Source organism: Zeus faber (genome assembly GCF_960531495.2).
Source record: "Zeus faber genome assembly, chromosome: 7".
Classification (NCBI taxonomy): Eukaryota; Metazoa; Chordata; class Actinopteri; order Zeiformes; family Zeidae; genus Zeus; species Zeus faber.
The window spans coordinates 28,784,388-28,800,352 of record NC_137203.1 but is presented as its reverse complement, the minus strand read 5'-3'; the positions used below and the strand labels follow the sequence as shown (position 1 = coordinate 28,800,352).

The following is a 15,965-nucleotide window of genomic DNA, read 5'->3' as shown; positions in this document are numbered from 1 at the left end:
TATATATATATACAGGTATTCCTCACTTAACGACCTACCTGTTTAACGACCATTCCGACTTATGACCAGCTCTCTTACCAGTCTGTATTGTACGCTGCGTACAATACCATGGCGCGCGCTGCGTGCACGGCGTCTCAGCATCAAGCATCTCATCGTGCATCATCCTTTATATACTATATACACCCAGGGTGCCCACACTTTTTCAGCTTGTGAGCTACTTTTAAAATGACCAGGTCAAAATGATCTACCTGCATTAAATAATGCAAAATATATTTATATATATATACTATATACACCCAGGGTGCCCAAACTTTTTCAGCTTGCGAGCTACTTTTAAAATGACCAGGTCAACATGATCTACCTGCATTAAATAATACTAAATATATTTATATATATATATACACACACACTGACTTGCACTGAATAGAGTCGGCCAGGGTTGCAGGGTCCGGAAAGGTATCTGGTATCCAGCCTCAAGCAGGCTTCCAAATGATCATCTGTTATGGTGGAACGGTATTTGGACTTTATAATCTTCATGTGGGAAAAGGCTGACAGGCATAAATAAGTAGAGCCGAATAATGCAGTCAAGGAGGTAGCACCTTTCCTCATGTTTGGGTACTTTTTCTCTGTGAGTAAGTTCCAAAACTGTCCATGAGCCCTGGACTTGAGCTGAATGTCAGCCTGTAGTGTCAACATCTCATCCTCCATTGCAGACGAGTTCAGGTGGAACAGTGTTGCAATTTTTGATGCGAGGCAATCAACCTCAACATCTTCCCTAAATGGGTAGCACATGAATGTAGCGATTGGCTCGAGTAAAGCAAAGTCTTGAAACAGTTTGTCAAAGTCTGACAGCAGTTTTCAATCTGCTCTGTGTAGCGCGCACTGTCAAGTTGCGTACACGCCCTCCCTTGGATTTCCAGCTATGATGCAAGGTTTTGAAAGATCCCCAAATCGTTTGAAAGCTTTAACTGAACTTATCATGTTGACCACGCTTTTATCTTTTCCTTGCAGCTCAAAATTAAGCTCATTCATGTTGGTCAGATCGGTTAAAAATTTTTTTTTTTTTTTTGGAATGGCGCACAATCTACCCGCACTACCTTTTCAATCTACCGGTCAATCGCGATCGACCTATTGGGCACCCCTGATATACACTATATACACTATATGCACTATTTATACTATATACACTATATACATCTCATCCCATCACCATTCTCAGTCTCGTTCCCACAGTCAGTATTCACTAGACTAGCGTTCTCAATTGCCACGCCCTCAGCGTGAAATAACACATCTCCTCGCTTATTGACCAATTCACTTAACGACCTGGTCCTCGGCATAAAACTTGTTAGGTCGTTAAGTGAGGAGTACCTCATATATATATATATATATGTGGGGGTGGTAGCTCAGGAGGTAGAGCTGGTGGTCTAGTGATCTAAAGGTTGCTGGTTCGATCCCAGGCTCCTCCTGCTAGCATGCTGTAGTGTCCTTGAGCAAGACACTTAACTCCTAATTGCTCCTGATGGCTGCGTCCGTCGGTGTTTGAATAATTGTAAGTCGCTTTGGATAAAAGCGTCTGCTAAATGACTTAATGTAATGTGTATATATATATATAGAGAGAGAGAGAGAATAGATTTGATTTCAGTAAGGTAGAGGTGTAGAAAAGAGGGAGGTTGAGGTCAAGGAGAGTAGAAGAAAGGAAGGTACATATACTGTGTATATATATACATATAATATGTATATATATATATTTAATGGTATATCTTAATGACTACCAGAGGAACCACAAAGATGACCACGCTTGGAAAATGATAGTTAAAAGCTCTGCCCAATTTTAAATTACAGGCAGTTTCTTGAGCTAACCTTGTATATGTGTACCTGTATGCGTGTCTCAGGTCATGCAAAGGGTGTGTATACAGTATGTGTGTATGCGCATGGTTGTTAACAATGGCTATATGTGCTACAGATGCATGGGCAAGTTTGTGAGTGTTTATAGGCAGACAGAAAAAATATTTTTTTGAATTTACATTTTCAACAGTTTCTCTTTGCATCCTCACTTGGGGAAAATGCTTGGAGCGCCGGAGGTGTGCGAGTTAGGGCAGAAAGAGAGAGAGCGAGACAAAGAATGTGTAACTGTTGCATAATTCATGGGAACCTGGTGGCGTCACATCAGCAGCAGATGGAGAGAGTCTTCACGAGTGTCACAGGGCGAGGGCGAGTCGTCCATCCTGAACTTAGGGAGGAAAAGCAACAGCCGGACCGTCGGCGTAGAAACAGCGAAACCAGCGGATAGAGGCAGAGAGCGGGTGAAGATGTGAAGCTTGTGGTGTCATCAAAAAGGTGATTCTGCATCTCATTCAAACTATACCATGATTCAAGATTCAAGATTCAAGATTTTTATTTGTCACATACATATACATACTTCCATACATATATGCAGTGAAATGCATGCATATATGCATGGGTGCACTGTCCTCCACTGAGGACAGTGCACCCATGATCTGTACGTTGCCTTTACTCTACCTCCCTCTACTCTAGCCCCCTCCACTCTACTGTTCTGTACCTTCCTCTCTTCTACTCTCCTTGACCTCTACCATCTCTCTACTCTCTTTGCTCAACCTCCCTCTTTTCAACACCTCTACCTTCCTGAACTCTATTCTTCCTCTCCTTTACCTCTACTGTACTCTACCTCTGTCTACTTTATACCTCTACCTTCCTGTACTCTATTTTACCTCTACTCTACCTCCCTCTACCCTACCTCTACTGTACAGCACCACCCTCTCTTCTACCCTCCTTTACCTCACCTCTCCTCTACTTTGCACTCTACTGTACATTGCCTCTACTCTACTTTGCACTCTACTTTACATTACCGCTACCCTCCTGTACCCTACTCTACCTCAATTCTACTCCTACTTTACCTCCCCCTACTCAACCTCCCAATCTTCTACTCTATCTTTACTCTATCGGGAACTGATGAGGGATTTAACGGTCGTCAATACCACAATGAAAATATTGATATAATATATTATTAAATTTGTCAATATGAAAGATGTATTGCAGTAAAACATTGTTTCACGTTTTTGTGACATAAATCATGAGTCTGTGTAGCCTGCAGCACCCTACAGCCCTACCTGTTGGAGCCACTGTCAGGAAGGAAGCAGCAGTTCCCCTGTTCATCTTGTATTCCGGCAGCTCTAACAAGGACATCCGGACACAGGCTGTTACTTTGTCACTGCCAATCTCCAACCCAGTCCATCCAGCGCCCGGGGCTACAGAGCTATCGCGAGCTTGCACATACTTTGTATTTGTGTGTGTTCCAGCACCTATGCACACGCTGGTCTAAAAATAACGAGGTGACATAGAACCACGGCAAAGCACAAAAGCTCAGCCAGAGCAAACTCAATAATGCAGGATCTAATGCATGGCGTGAGCAAGCAAATGTATCTAGAGCGCCCACCCATTCTGTACTGTTTCTACTTGCCACTCACATGCACATAAATCTTCCCCCAATTTACATACTGCAGCAAAACCATAATCTGAGCGCCTGAGAGCTTAGTTACTTCCTCAATCCCCAGCAGGTCTCACTATATATAGCCTCATGTTTTGGCTGATGCTGCTGTAAGCAGAGGGGCTGTCGACTTTAAAAATTTGCGCCCCGCCATGAAAAGAAATACACCCTGTAACAAAATCAGTCCAATCTGGTTCTTGAGACTTTGTATTTTTCTTACAGAGTGCTGAAGCCATTTCTTTTGCTCCCTTCTTATATAAAAAAAATGCATGTTTGACTTGCGTGATGCAATTTTCTCAAACTTATGACTGCATCTTCGTGTGATAGAATAAATACTTCTCCTTCTTACAAAGTCATTTGCGTTTATTAACACAATTTGTTTGGGTGGTTGAGCATAAACTTAAGTTATTATAAGCTCTATTTATTATGTAACAATATGTAAATACTTGTTGAGCACTGTGATTTAAAATACTGGCAGCAAGACAAATGTCAGGAATAACAGCCTCTGAAACTGCAGTCGAACATCTGCTCGTGTGTGTGTGTGTCTGTGTGTGTGTGTGTGTGTGTGTGTGTGTGTGTGTGTGTGTGTGTGTGTGCGTGCTCCATGATGCACCATTACAATATGGCACTGAACTTGTATTGCGCGGCAGATGTCCCAAATGGACAATTTTGGCAGCCCAAATCACAAATGCACACAGACACACACACATGCTTGTGTGTGTATGTGTGTCTCTCATTAAGTCTACATGTGCCCAATTTCACAAATGACTTCTCTGGCATGCTTTACACACATTACCGCCTACTCTCCATCTCCAAAAAAAACATGGCTTATAGTGACACTAATGGCTATTAAATTCCACGTATTGTCTCGGTAATGTATTGGCACCTTGCTGTGGAAGTCCAGTACAGTACTGTGGACACACATACGTACTACATGCAAAGACAAGAGTATTGGAGAGGTATAAATATCGTAGCCAAGACCCAAACCTTGCCCTTCAGCTTGGTTACACTATGGAAATTTTGAAATAATTTTACATTAGGACTTTTAAGGATCAATGCTAGGTCATATTACTCTCTTCTCAGATCACTTCCATTTATTGATATTATTTGCTGAAACCATGGAAACTGCTACCTTATTCCTCTATATGTCAGATTTTATATTCTCATATTTGTGGTTTGGTTTGATAATAATGCTAAATATTGATTATGAACAGCCCTATTGTTAACAGTTTTATCAGTTTTATCAATGAATATTGGTCAACAGAATCAATTAAATTTGGTCAATACTATAAATGTATTGAGTTTCGATAGCCAGCCGAAGCCAAGAGTAGAGGATTCTGGGCGGTTTAAAGAACCACTGGAGTACCTAAAGTATATTGATAATTGAAGCTTTATACCTCAACCATTCAGAAAGCATTCCCCACTGAAAGCCAGTTTGTGCGCCACACTCATATTCGGGGCATTGAGTTGGTTGTAGAATTCTTACAAGAATCATTTAATCTGTCAAAACGATTATTTAGGTGAAATGCAAAGAGTAAATCAGTCCCATTCAATATAAGTTGTGGTAGCTTCAGATCAGATATTTAGATTTACAAGTTGCATTCCAAGTGTGTAAGCTGGGACAGAAAAAAACTAAAATAACCTATTTGTAATTAACAAGCAAAGACAAACTATAGACAAACAATTAGACAAACAATGAATTCATAAAAACAATCATGTTGAACAGTAAACAACAACACACACATGGTAATGCTATATCTAATCCTGTAACATAATATTAGTCATTATAAAATTAACAAATGTCATAAATGTTAAATATCATTAACAGATAGACACTGCCGAATTGGTATTATTTATTTAAAAGTTCTGAGTAGAAAGTTTGATAGAAATTGAAGGACTTAAGATATGCCATTTTAATTGTTCCCACAATTTATTCTTGGTTTTCGGGTCATAAGTGAAATCATATGTTGGTGGTAAATTGTTAACAAAATTGACAAACAAAGTAACAAAGTTGTAGTGCTTTGTTCGAAAATTAACTGAAGTAAAAATGCAAGTGCCAAATTTGAATTATACTCAATAAAGTATGATAAAGAGTAGTTGTAATTTGTTGCTTTCCACCTCTGCCTACTTGTATCTTGGCTTAAATCCCAGACACTGGACCAGCGTCATCGGTACCAAATATTATACCTACAGTAATTACACGTGTGTGTGTGTATGTGGTGCTGGGGTGGTGTGGTTTAAGCAGCCTCACCTGTCTTGGGTCGAGGTAATTGGACCCGGGATCAGGGTGGCTGTACGCCTGTTGCTTGTCAGAGCAATCAATGAGCAACAGGTAAATCACCGATCATATCGTACGTAAAGTATCACATTCCTATGTATACAGCAAGTTTACTCTAGAGATAGAATATCGTTATCACGTTGACTTTTCATACTTAATTATTATATTTATAATCTTTATAAGTTATTATAAGCCTGTCTGGTTCTGAGTTGACTGGATGTCTTAAAAGTAAGATTATGAATACCTAAATATTGATAAATATAACAAAATACAGTAAAATACAGTACAATAAACCATTAAATACATTACCCACTTGAAAAAATTGCTCTGCAAAGTTCGAAATCTACTCAGTTATGGTAAGTCAGCACAATTACCATTTTGTACTTCAGCACTTGTTTGGGGAGGAGCTTGTTAGGGTTTCATTTTTTGCTGTGTGGAAAGCCTTGTTGTGCCCCCCCCCCACCTCTTTGTGCATTGTAGCACAGCACGTCTAGAAAGAGCTGTTTGCCTGTCACTCATCGTGACCTTCTATCTCTCCATCTCCCTCTCTCTCTATCTCTCTGTCTTTCTCTGGTCTGTTACACCTCTCACTTGACCTTTTTTATCCTCTTTGGCTCCCTCCCGTCCGTCGTCTTATTTTTCCTTTCTGTCAATCTCTGTCTTTCTTAATATCTCTCTGACTGACTGACTGACTGACTGACACACACACACACACACACACACACACACACACACACACACACACACACACACACACACACACGGCTGTACCATCACTCAGGCACTTATTCATCCACGGTGCCCTTTTTGTGAACACCGTGCCCTTTTTCTGGACTGATGGCCACACCCACTTGTTCTGCATTTCTGTCTTTGTGTGTGGTTGTGTGTGTGTGTGTGTGTGTGTGTGTACACGTGTCCACATGTCCACATGCCCACTTGTGTCTCGTGCCCCCTTTGTGCTCGCATGCAGGCTCGCTTTCGTATTTCATGTGGCATTTGGAACAAGAGAAAGCGAGGATTGCCCAACTAATCCTTTTCAGCCTGACAAAATGAAAGAGAGAGAGAGAGAGAGAGAGTCAAATCAAGAAGGGAGAGAGGAGATGGAGAGAATACAAAAACAAACAAACAAAAAAGGAGAGCAGCGGGCTCAGAAACTACAGAGCCAACACTTTCCACGCACAGGATTCTGTGCGAAATACATGCGGCTTTGCAGACCCTAAGCAAACATTTTGTCTCAGGTTGTGGAAGCCGCCGAATTAAAGATTTCAATATTTGACCCGGTTAGACTTTATAGAGCTTTTTATTGCCAGGGACGGGCCATTTGATATCTACGGGAAACAAGCTCGAACAGCCTTCAGAAAAGCCCTTCTATGGACTCTGTGGCTGTATAGACTGCATATAACCATTTGTTCTATCATCTGTCTGTTTGTGAGCAGCGTATCTTTAAGGGTTATGATTTAATTTACAAACAAAACTGATAGAATTGAATTAAATTCATTTTGTCTCCACTCTCTACGATTACTTTATCTTGATACAGGAAAATTTCGAATCGTTTTGCACTGGCAGTTGCCTGTGCTGTATCGAGTGCTCTCTTGATGAGTTTGGTTTTCCGTTGTGTGAGAGTCATATGGACCATAGTCCATATTTACACTGCGCTGGATAATAAAAGATGTAAAAAAGCAATGGTTCCGGTTGCCAAGTTGTGTTGACAAAGTCGTAAAAAGGTGATTCAATTCAATATTATTGCAGCTACAGATGTTAACCGGTGTTATTTGACTAGGGCGTTACTTGGCAACCTTTCCCGCCGCCTCAGAATGGCAGAAGATTGCACCGTTGTTTTACAGCCATAGAACAGGCTGTTCTTTAGGCGTGTCGCAAAGTCAGTAGGTAATTTCTCGAATGTGTTAATCTTTTAAGACACAATCATGGCATGGTTTAGTGCTGGGGCCATACTGTACATTTTGTTTATGACGTTGTGGATTTTTGTCATACTGTTCATGGTAACTCTTTAGGGAAAGCACAGGGTTATAAAATACAAGAAGAAAAATAAAATATAAAATACAGAGTTATGCAAATGCAACAGTCACACTGCTGTTTTAAAGAGATCTGGGTGTAGAGTTATAAACCTTCCATATTGAACAATGAGTGACTTATGCTCGGGCAATTTTTTACATTTTACATTTTATTGTCATATCATGCATCATGGCCAACCTTCGAATCGTCCATGTTTTTGATGTTTCTATCTTGTTTCATGCTCTAATCCAGTGGTCTTCATCCAGGGATGGGAGGACTGCAGTAGGTCCGCCAATTTTTTAAAGGTTCTAGGCCTTGGGACATAGATCTGGTTACTAATGCACATGTTTGGGCTACAGAGGTCTTCTGAATCAATTAATCTAAAATTGGTAAATCATATAATTGTATTATATCGTAACAAAACCTCTTGAACACTCCTACAGTTAACATAAAGACCTGGCCTTTTAACATTAGCTGTATGGAAATCCTTACTACATCCATGTACACACTTAACATTCACAGTTCTATCAAAATTAGGCAACGCATTACAATGTAAACTGGCTCGCACTAATGTCTGAGTGCTATCAAACAGCAGTGTTTTTCAGTAATCGGCTGAAAGCAATGTATCACGACCCCGGCCTTGCCTCCAATAGTTGGTTTCCCTTGTGTTTCTATTTGTCCCTTTGGTGTGGGGATGGTGTGGTTGAGCAGCCACACCTGACCTCGATCAAGTAGTTAGGGACCCGGGTCAGAGTGGCTGAATACCCGTTGCTAATTGGTTGGTCTAACGAGCAACAGGTTAAAACCCCCATCCCCACACACAGGCCTACTCTCTACAATAAAGTGGTGTTTACAACCCCCCCCCCGTCTTCTGCGTCTGTGTGCTGGGGGTCCCTGAACATACCACTTGGTGGCACGTGGTCGGCGAAACTGCCATGGTCCCCCTTCCTTGTAACTTAATTCCTTGTATCTGTCTTTCCCTGTATGTCTCTGTGTGTGTATGTTGGCGTGGGCATGGCTTCTTGTCTCCACTCTCCAAGCTCCCTGCTCTGTTGGCACACCTGTAAGCAATCTGTGCCTCATCTTCTCTACAGCATTTAAACCCCGGCTCTTCACCTACTCCTCGCCAGATTGTTGTTTCACCTCTGTGGGATGACACACGAGCCAACCTAGATCCAAATTTCCTCGCTTCATCTTGTCCTGTTTGTTTGTTTGTTACTAACCCGTGTCTCCATGCCCCAGGATCTTCCCTCCCTTCCGCCTGCTGGCCTGCCTGCCTGCCTGCCTGCCTGTCTGCTGTCGCTGACCCTTCCATGCTATCTGATGGCTAAACACCTCCATTTTCCGTCTTCACTCTTGCTGTCCCCGGATCCTACTCCCTAACTTCCCCTCCATGCCAGACCCATTGCAGATGGGATGAATGGGATTCATCCTTGAGGGGATATTTTTAAATTGGCTTTGTAAATTAGTCAAGGATGAGTTAGCGGCCTGGGACGAATCTGACAATCTCGATTCTTTCATTTCCCTAGCAACCATTCTTGATTACCGCCTCTGTAAGCGTTCTAGAGACAGAGCGAGTCATGAGCCACTTCCTTGCCACCTGTCCACGTTGGCCAAAAGGTGAGACTCACCAGTAACAGTGGGGGTTCTGGGGAGTCCAACTACCTCTTCTCCTGACCCTGGATGTAGCTGGAGGCCATCGTATTCTGGAACCAACAGTCCCAAGCACTGCTCACCTTAGTGGACTCCAGAGCTGACGAGAGCTTCCTGGACATTAATCTTGCTGCCCAAGCCAACATCACCAAGGAACCTTTAACGGTTTCCCCAAAAGCTGTGGCTCTCAATTGCAAGCCCATGTAACTCACCGCACTAAACGCTGCATCTCATCCAGAGAAGCACATTTGGCAGGTGCTTCAGAGGCTCCTGGAAAACAAGCTCTTCGTCAAAGCACAGAAGTGCAACTTCCACGTCAGCTCAGTCTCCTTCCTGGGGTTCATCACTGAGACTGGACAGGTGAGGACAGATCCTGAGGACGGATACAGGCGGTGGCAGAATGGCCCATGCCAACATTGTGAGGCACAACTCACTGCCTAGCACAGCCACAGGTATGTCACCCTTTGCGTGCGTCATGGGTCTCCAACCACCTCCGTTCCCAGCCCAGGAGGAGGAAATCTCCATCCCATCAGACCAAGCCCACCTTCGCTGTTGCCACAAGGTGTGGTGGGATGCCCGCTCCTCTCTACTCCACTCCACTGACCACAACCGACGCCTTGCTGACCACCATAGGACACTTGCCTCCAACTACCAACCAGGTCAGAAGGTGTGACTGTCCTCTCAAGAACTCCCATTCCACTCTGACTCAAAGAAACTCGCAACCCATTACATTATGAAATCCACTCCATTATCAACCCCGTTGACGTCAGGATTAAACTGCCTCCACACATGAGGCTTCACCCCACATTTCACCTGTCTTCCAGCTAAATCCAGTGTCTGTCAGTCCATTATTCCCTCCAGCCGTTCCCCCGATCATTATTGACTACCCGGCACACAGTCAGGCGGCTGTTGGCTGTATGGAACCGAGGCTGTGCGTACCAGTATCTGGACTGGGAGGGATACGCTCCACAGAAGCATAGTTGAGTGCTCATCCTGGACCCCTCCCTCATCCAGGATTTCCATAATGACCACCAGGACAAACCTGGGGGTTCGTTTGGAGGCTCTCGTTGGGGGTTGGGTACTGTCACCGCCCCGGCCGTGCCTCCAATTGTTGGTTTCCCTTTCTATTTACCCCCTTCCTTGTGTCTCCTGTCTCTCCCAGTATGTGTTTATGTGGGCGTGACTACCCATCTCCACTCTCCCGGCTCCCTGCTTCGTTGGCAGACCTTCAGGCAATCGGTGCTTCATCTCCTCTACAGCATTTAAACCCCAGCTCTTCAACAGATTGTTGTTTCACCTATGTGGTACTACACGCTAGGCAACCTAGATCAAAGTCTCCTTGACTCCTTGTGTCCTGTTTTTGTTTTGCTGTCTCCATGCCCAGGATCTTCCCTTCTGCCTGCCTGTCTACGGCCGCTTTACCTTCCACGCTACCCACTGGCTACACACCTCCATTCCCTGTCTTCCCTCCTGCTCCTGTCACCGGATCCCTTAAATTCCTTCCCTTAAATAATATTTTTTTACCTCTTCCTACGTCTAAGTCTCTATCCTGCATTTTGGTTGTAGGACTATCCACGTTTGTAAAACAATGCTGTCCGGAAGTTAGCACTCACAGCCGATTCGCAGCTTTTGACATTATGGTACGTTGAAAACCTCAGATTTTTCAGTAATGTACTGTGTCTCTGACAGACATGATGATAGGCTGAACTTCAATAAAAACACATGGTAAATGGTTTGTATTCTTGTATTGATATTAACGTGTAAAACCGTTATTCATATTTGTCAACATTATTTTAGACCAAGTCTAGATAAAAACCCACAGTAGTTATAGTAGGCAAATATGGACTAGATTGTAATAAAGTCTAAACAGTGAAAATTTGATTTGGGAAATCAAAATGAGGTGGATTTCACTGTATTTTTTTTTCACAGAGACCATTCACACTCCGTGATTGGTCTACAGAACTAAACTAACGAAAATAAAACTAACAGGAACCGTAACCATCATAACTGAGTATATAAATAAGTTTAGGCATTATACATATGTTATTATAGGCCATGCTTAAAATGCAACACAAAATTTTATTTACAGAAGATCTAGGGGGCCCCTGCTGTTTCTCGATCCACCAAGTGGTCCTTGAGATGAAAAGGTTGAAGACCCCTACTCTAAACTCTGTCTATAACTTGGCAATGGCATTTGAGCATAATAAAGCACCATTGTGGTGGAGACAAAGACAGAAATAGAGTGATACAGAAGGAGACAAACAGTGATGTCCTCATCTCTCCCCGTCTTAGGGCTTTGTTCACTACGGTGGCAAGTTATGTCACCCGCTGACCTCACAATAACAAACAACAATTAGCGACTGTTACTCGTAGGACACAACTGCATGGTGCTTACCGGATTCACAATGAAATTCCATACAGTATAATTATATTACTCGGTATCAAATATATATGCTAAAGAATATTCTATACAGATTGTACCAAAATCTGTAATGCTGTAGGATATTGTTTAACACAACCAAAAATAAAACCCCTTCGTCACAACATTATTACCTAGTGAAAATACAGATAGATAACAATGGCAATAATTCACATGTTTTTTGCAAGTTTGCATATAAATGTATAATAGAATCTGTCCACTGTACGCTGTGTACCTGGGCAGAAAACAAAATAGTAGTAAAGTGTAATAAATCTAGAAATAAAAAAATAATGTTTAAAGTCTAAAAAAATATTTAAATGCTGTTAAATCATTATTTGGACTTTCTTTTTCAATCAGGGATGGAGGCTGACAGTTTGGGTCAGAGTTTAGATAGGAGTCAGAGGGAATGTTCAACACACCCGCTGCGATACAGCTCTTAGAAAAATGAGGTAAAAAAATGATGTTTTCTGCTTGTATTCCACTTTTGTGGCTTTGATCCGGAGTGGCCGGGGGTTGAAACAAGCATCATGCTTGGGCAGGTTAAATCCCTAAATGTAGACAGCGCTGAGATTTTAAGAAACCAGTGGTGCGAGACCTGTGGTGGTTCTAAATGACTCAACAAGGCAAAAGTGTAAACATCTCCGTATGTTCATGCAGTACTAAGCTGAGATCAAACTACCATAGGCAGCCAATGAACCCAACCCTACCTTTAGCCTTAAGTCCATCTTCTATTTCTACTTCTTTCTATCTCTCCTCACTTTTTGTTCAGCCTCACCTCTCCTCTCCTCTTTAAACCTCCTCCTTTCTCTTCACTCCTTTCCGCCGTAAGCCACACTATGATTCACATGTCCCGGTGTTTAGGCAATCTGCTGCATTGTCCAGTTGAGCGACTAGCTAATTGAATACTTAGCCGCCAACATTATGTTTCCGAGACAGGAAAAATAGAGAGTAAGAGAGAGAAGGAGAGAGAGAGAACAGAACTAAAGGCCTGCTTTGTGATTATTATTGGATGTTAGCTGTTCAGCCTGCTTCACACCAAATCCATAACTGCATCCAACCATTTACTTAGTTTAACCTGTTGAGATTGACGGACCCGGTACCAGGTCCACAGCGCAATCTGTGTTTGACGAGCTCTCGAAATTGTAAAAAGTAAACCGGACACGTTGGCGCAGCATATGGGCCTGTCGCGGCGTGCTCCAAGTGCACACTTCCTATTAAATTCATTTTAATCCACTGCTGTGGCTCCACCGGCCACTAAAGCTGCTCTGCGACATGTGGCATTTCTCAATTTTTGCACAAGAGGTCTATTTCTTTTCAACTGCACGCAGCTATGCAAGCCTTTTCAATAAAAACACAAAAATAAAACTACATAGCCAAATCATGGGCAGATTACATCGATTTTATTGAAAAAAATAAAAATAAAATTATTATTAATTGCAAAAACCTTTTTTTACATGTATAAAAAAAAGGTCTTTTTTTTCTTTAACACCTTCAAAAATGCATTATTATTGATAGATAGGAACTTATGTTAGGGCGTACTACGTCCAAGTCAGACCACGATCGACATGCACCTGTACATTTTTTAACTTGCGGTGATAATCAAAATGGATGGCTGGCTAGCATCAGGCACACTGAAAAGGAAGCCATTGGTACATCAACCACAAGCGAAGTCCGGCGGACATCGGACAGGCGGAACAGTGCTACCTGTTAAAAGAGAGGTTCAGAGAAAGTATAGCGCTGAACATTTATCATTGCGATTTTTTTGGGCAGGCACGGAAGATGAACCATTACCGCTGTGCGTGGTGTGTTCCGAGATTTTATTAAACAAAGCTCTGAAGCCATGTAAACTGGGCCGTCACCTCAAGACAAAACACCAACAGGACATATCCAAGCCGCTTGAATTTTTCCCTTGAGTATCAGGGCAAGAATAAGGTGATCTAAACGTCATGTATGGGCGCCGAGAACACAAACCCTGATCTGTACAACAGAGCTGTGCGATTTCAGATGCCTTTCCCGACAACATATATCTGTGAGACTGGCTTTTTGGCCCTTGTGGCATTGAAGAAGAAATACAGGAATAAACTGAATGTTGAGCCAGATCTTCACCTGAGACTGTCGTCCCTTAAGCCAGACATCAAGCATTTGGTGTCTGCCTTGCAACATCAGCCTTTTCATGAGGTGAGTTATTAATGTGCTCCTGCTATTGTTAGTTTTATCAGCGCTGGCGTGAGTCGTGAGTTTTAACCCACCTCTTTTTTTGTGTTACCACTACTGCACTGTACGTATGAGAATGCATATGATTGTTAAAATATACATACGTCCTCTGAGAACGCACTGTTTGGCTCCCGTATTAGTTTCTGGTCAGATGTGTGCCGCGAATACTTGAGAGGCAGGCAATAAGAGAGGTTTTGGCTCCATGGTGGTTCCATCTGCCTCTCCTTCATTGTGTCTGGTCTGGTCATCCCCTACCCCGTACACTGTGGCAACATGTCTGGTGGACTTCTGCCGTAAGGCACTTGTATGTGGCACCAACTGAACTAAAGCCCAGTTTCAATAAAAAAAATACATTTTGAACACATCCTGGAACAGATGCAGAAAATTCGGCACTGTAGCACATCATAGCTTTTCCAACTTTCGAATCCAACTTGAATGAATGGACTTCTGGTTTGTTCTTGTCATTTGGTGGATTTGGTGTGAAGCCTGTTTTACACCAACCGATCTAAGGAAGCTATTCAGACTGATGTGCGTGTGCATGCGGGCTCAGCTTATCGGTAAAGTGTACTGGTGTAGCCATTTTCCAACTGCGGCACTTAACCCATATTCTTAGTTATTGAAAGCTGCTTTTCCTGCCAATGTCTACCCAGTCCACCACTTCCCTTCGTAAGTGTATAATATCTTAGCCAGGTGTTTTTGGCAGCAGCACTATGAGCCAATGCTGCATGTTTAGCAGTCTGGACAACCGTCACATCCACTCGCTGATTTAACGGATCACTATGAGCAAAATCGGCCTGATCCGGAGACAACCATCAACACATCGAGGCTGTTCCACAGCGAAAAACTCTCTCTCTCTCTCTCTCTCTCTCTCTCTCTCTCTGTCCCACCACCCTGACTCCATATTTACCCTCTCCTCTCTAGTGGGTACTGACCTTCGAGATCTTCATCCCACTCGTTCTCTTCTTCATCCTGCTGGGCCTGAGGCAAAAGAAACCGGCCATCCCCGTCAAGGAAGGTAAGGCAGGCAAGAAATGGTCAGAGGGAAATGGATTATACTCATTGGTACTGTACTTAAAGGACACATAAAGGAAACATGTCAAGTTGTTGTTAAAGGGGATCGAATAGATTTGCCGAAATGATTTTCCAACCTAAAAATGTGCAATAAAATGATTTCTTCTTTGCTCCCAATCTGCCCCAAACTATTGAAAAATCGACACTAGGATAATTTTGGTTCACCATTATTGACGCTAGCTATTAGCCTAGTGATGTTCAATTACCAACCACACCCCCTACATCTAGCCTTAAGCCTACTTCACACTGAATCCGAAAACGCATCAGACAGTCGGACACGTATTGTTGCCGTTTGTCGGATTCGGTGTTAAGATCTTGGTGTAATATTACAACATCCACGTTTAGCTCTCTATTTAAGACTACATTTACATTGTCAATGCATCCTATTGTTTATACTCGCAATCTTATTGGATGTATAATGTGTTAATAGATCTGGGAATTTTGGCCAACTTTCCACTGAGCTCATCATCATCTTATTTGGGCTTTGCAGGGTTAGGGTGACAACTGCTGGTTCCTCAGTTTGAACAGCGCCTTTGCGTCAAGGGCTAAACAATGTGGAAGAATTCACTGACATAATAATTTTAGGAAGTCGCACATAATATACGATAAGATTAGATCTGTTTATAAATTCAAAATCCCATGTTGAAGAATCCACCCAATAGGGCAATGTGGAATTATGACCGCAGATCTAAAAACTTGAACTCTCAAAGACCTCACACTGTGAGAAATCTTGAGGCCATAATTCTTCCTCAGCATTAATTAAGGGTACAAAATTGTTCATCTCGATAAGATGGAACACAACATCAACTTAC

General features: G+C 42.5%; 1 protein-coding gene across 1 annotated transcript in view; it reads left to right on the top strand.

The window, feature by feature from the left end:
* LOC307233102 (ATP-binding cassette sub-family A member 2-like) overlaps positions 1 to 15,965 on the top strand; it is a gene marked incomplete at its 3' end in the record, with an annotated part of 39,865 nt that overhangs the window by 16,236 nt on the left and 7,664 nt on the right. The window contains exon 2 of the mRNA XM_080004315.1: positions 15,004 to 15,097. Within this exon, the coding sequence (XP_079860441.1) occupies positions 15,004 to 15,097 (94 nt within the window). The remainder of the gene's footprint in view (positions 1 to 15,003; positions 15,098 to 15,965) is intronic.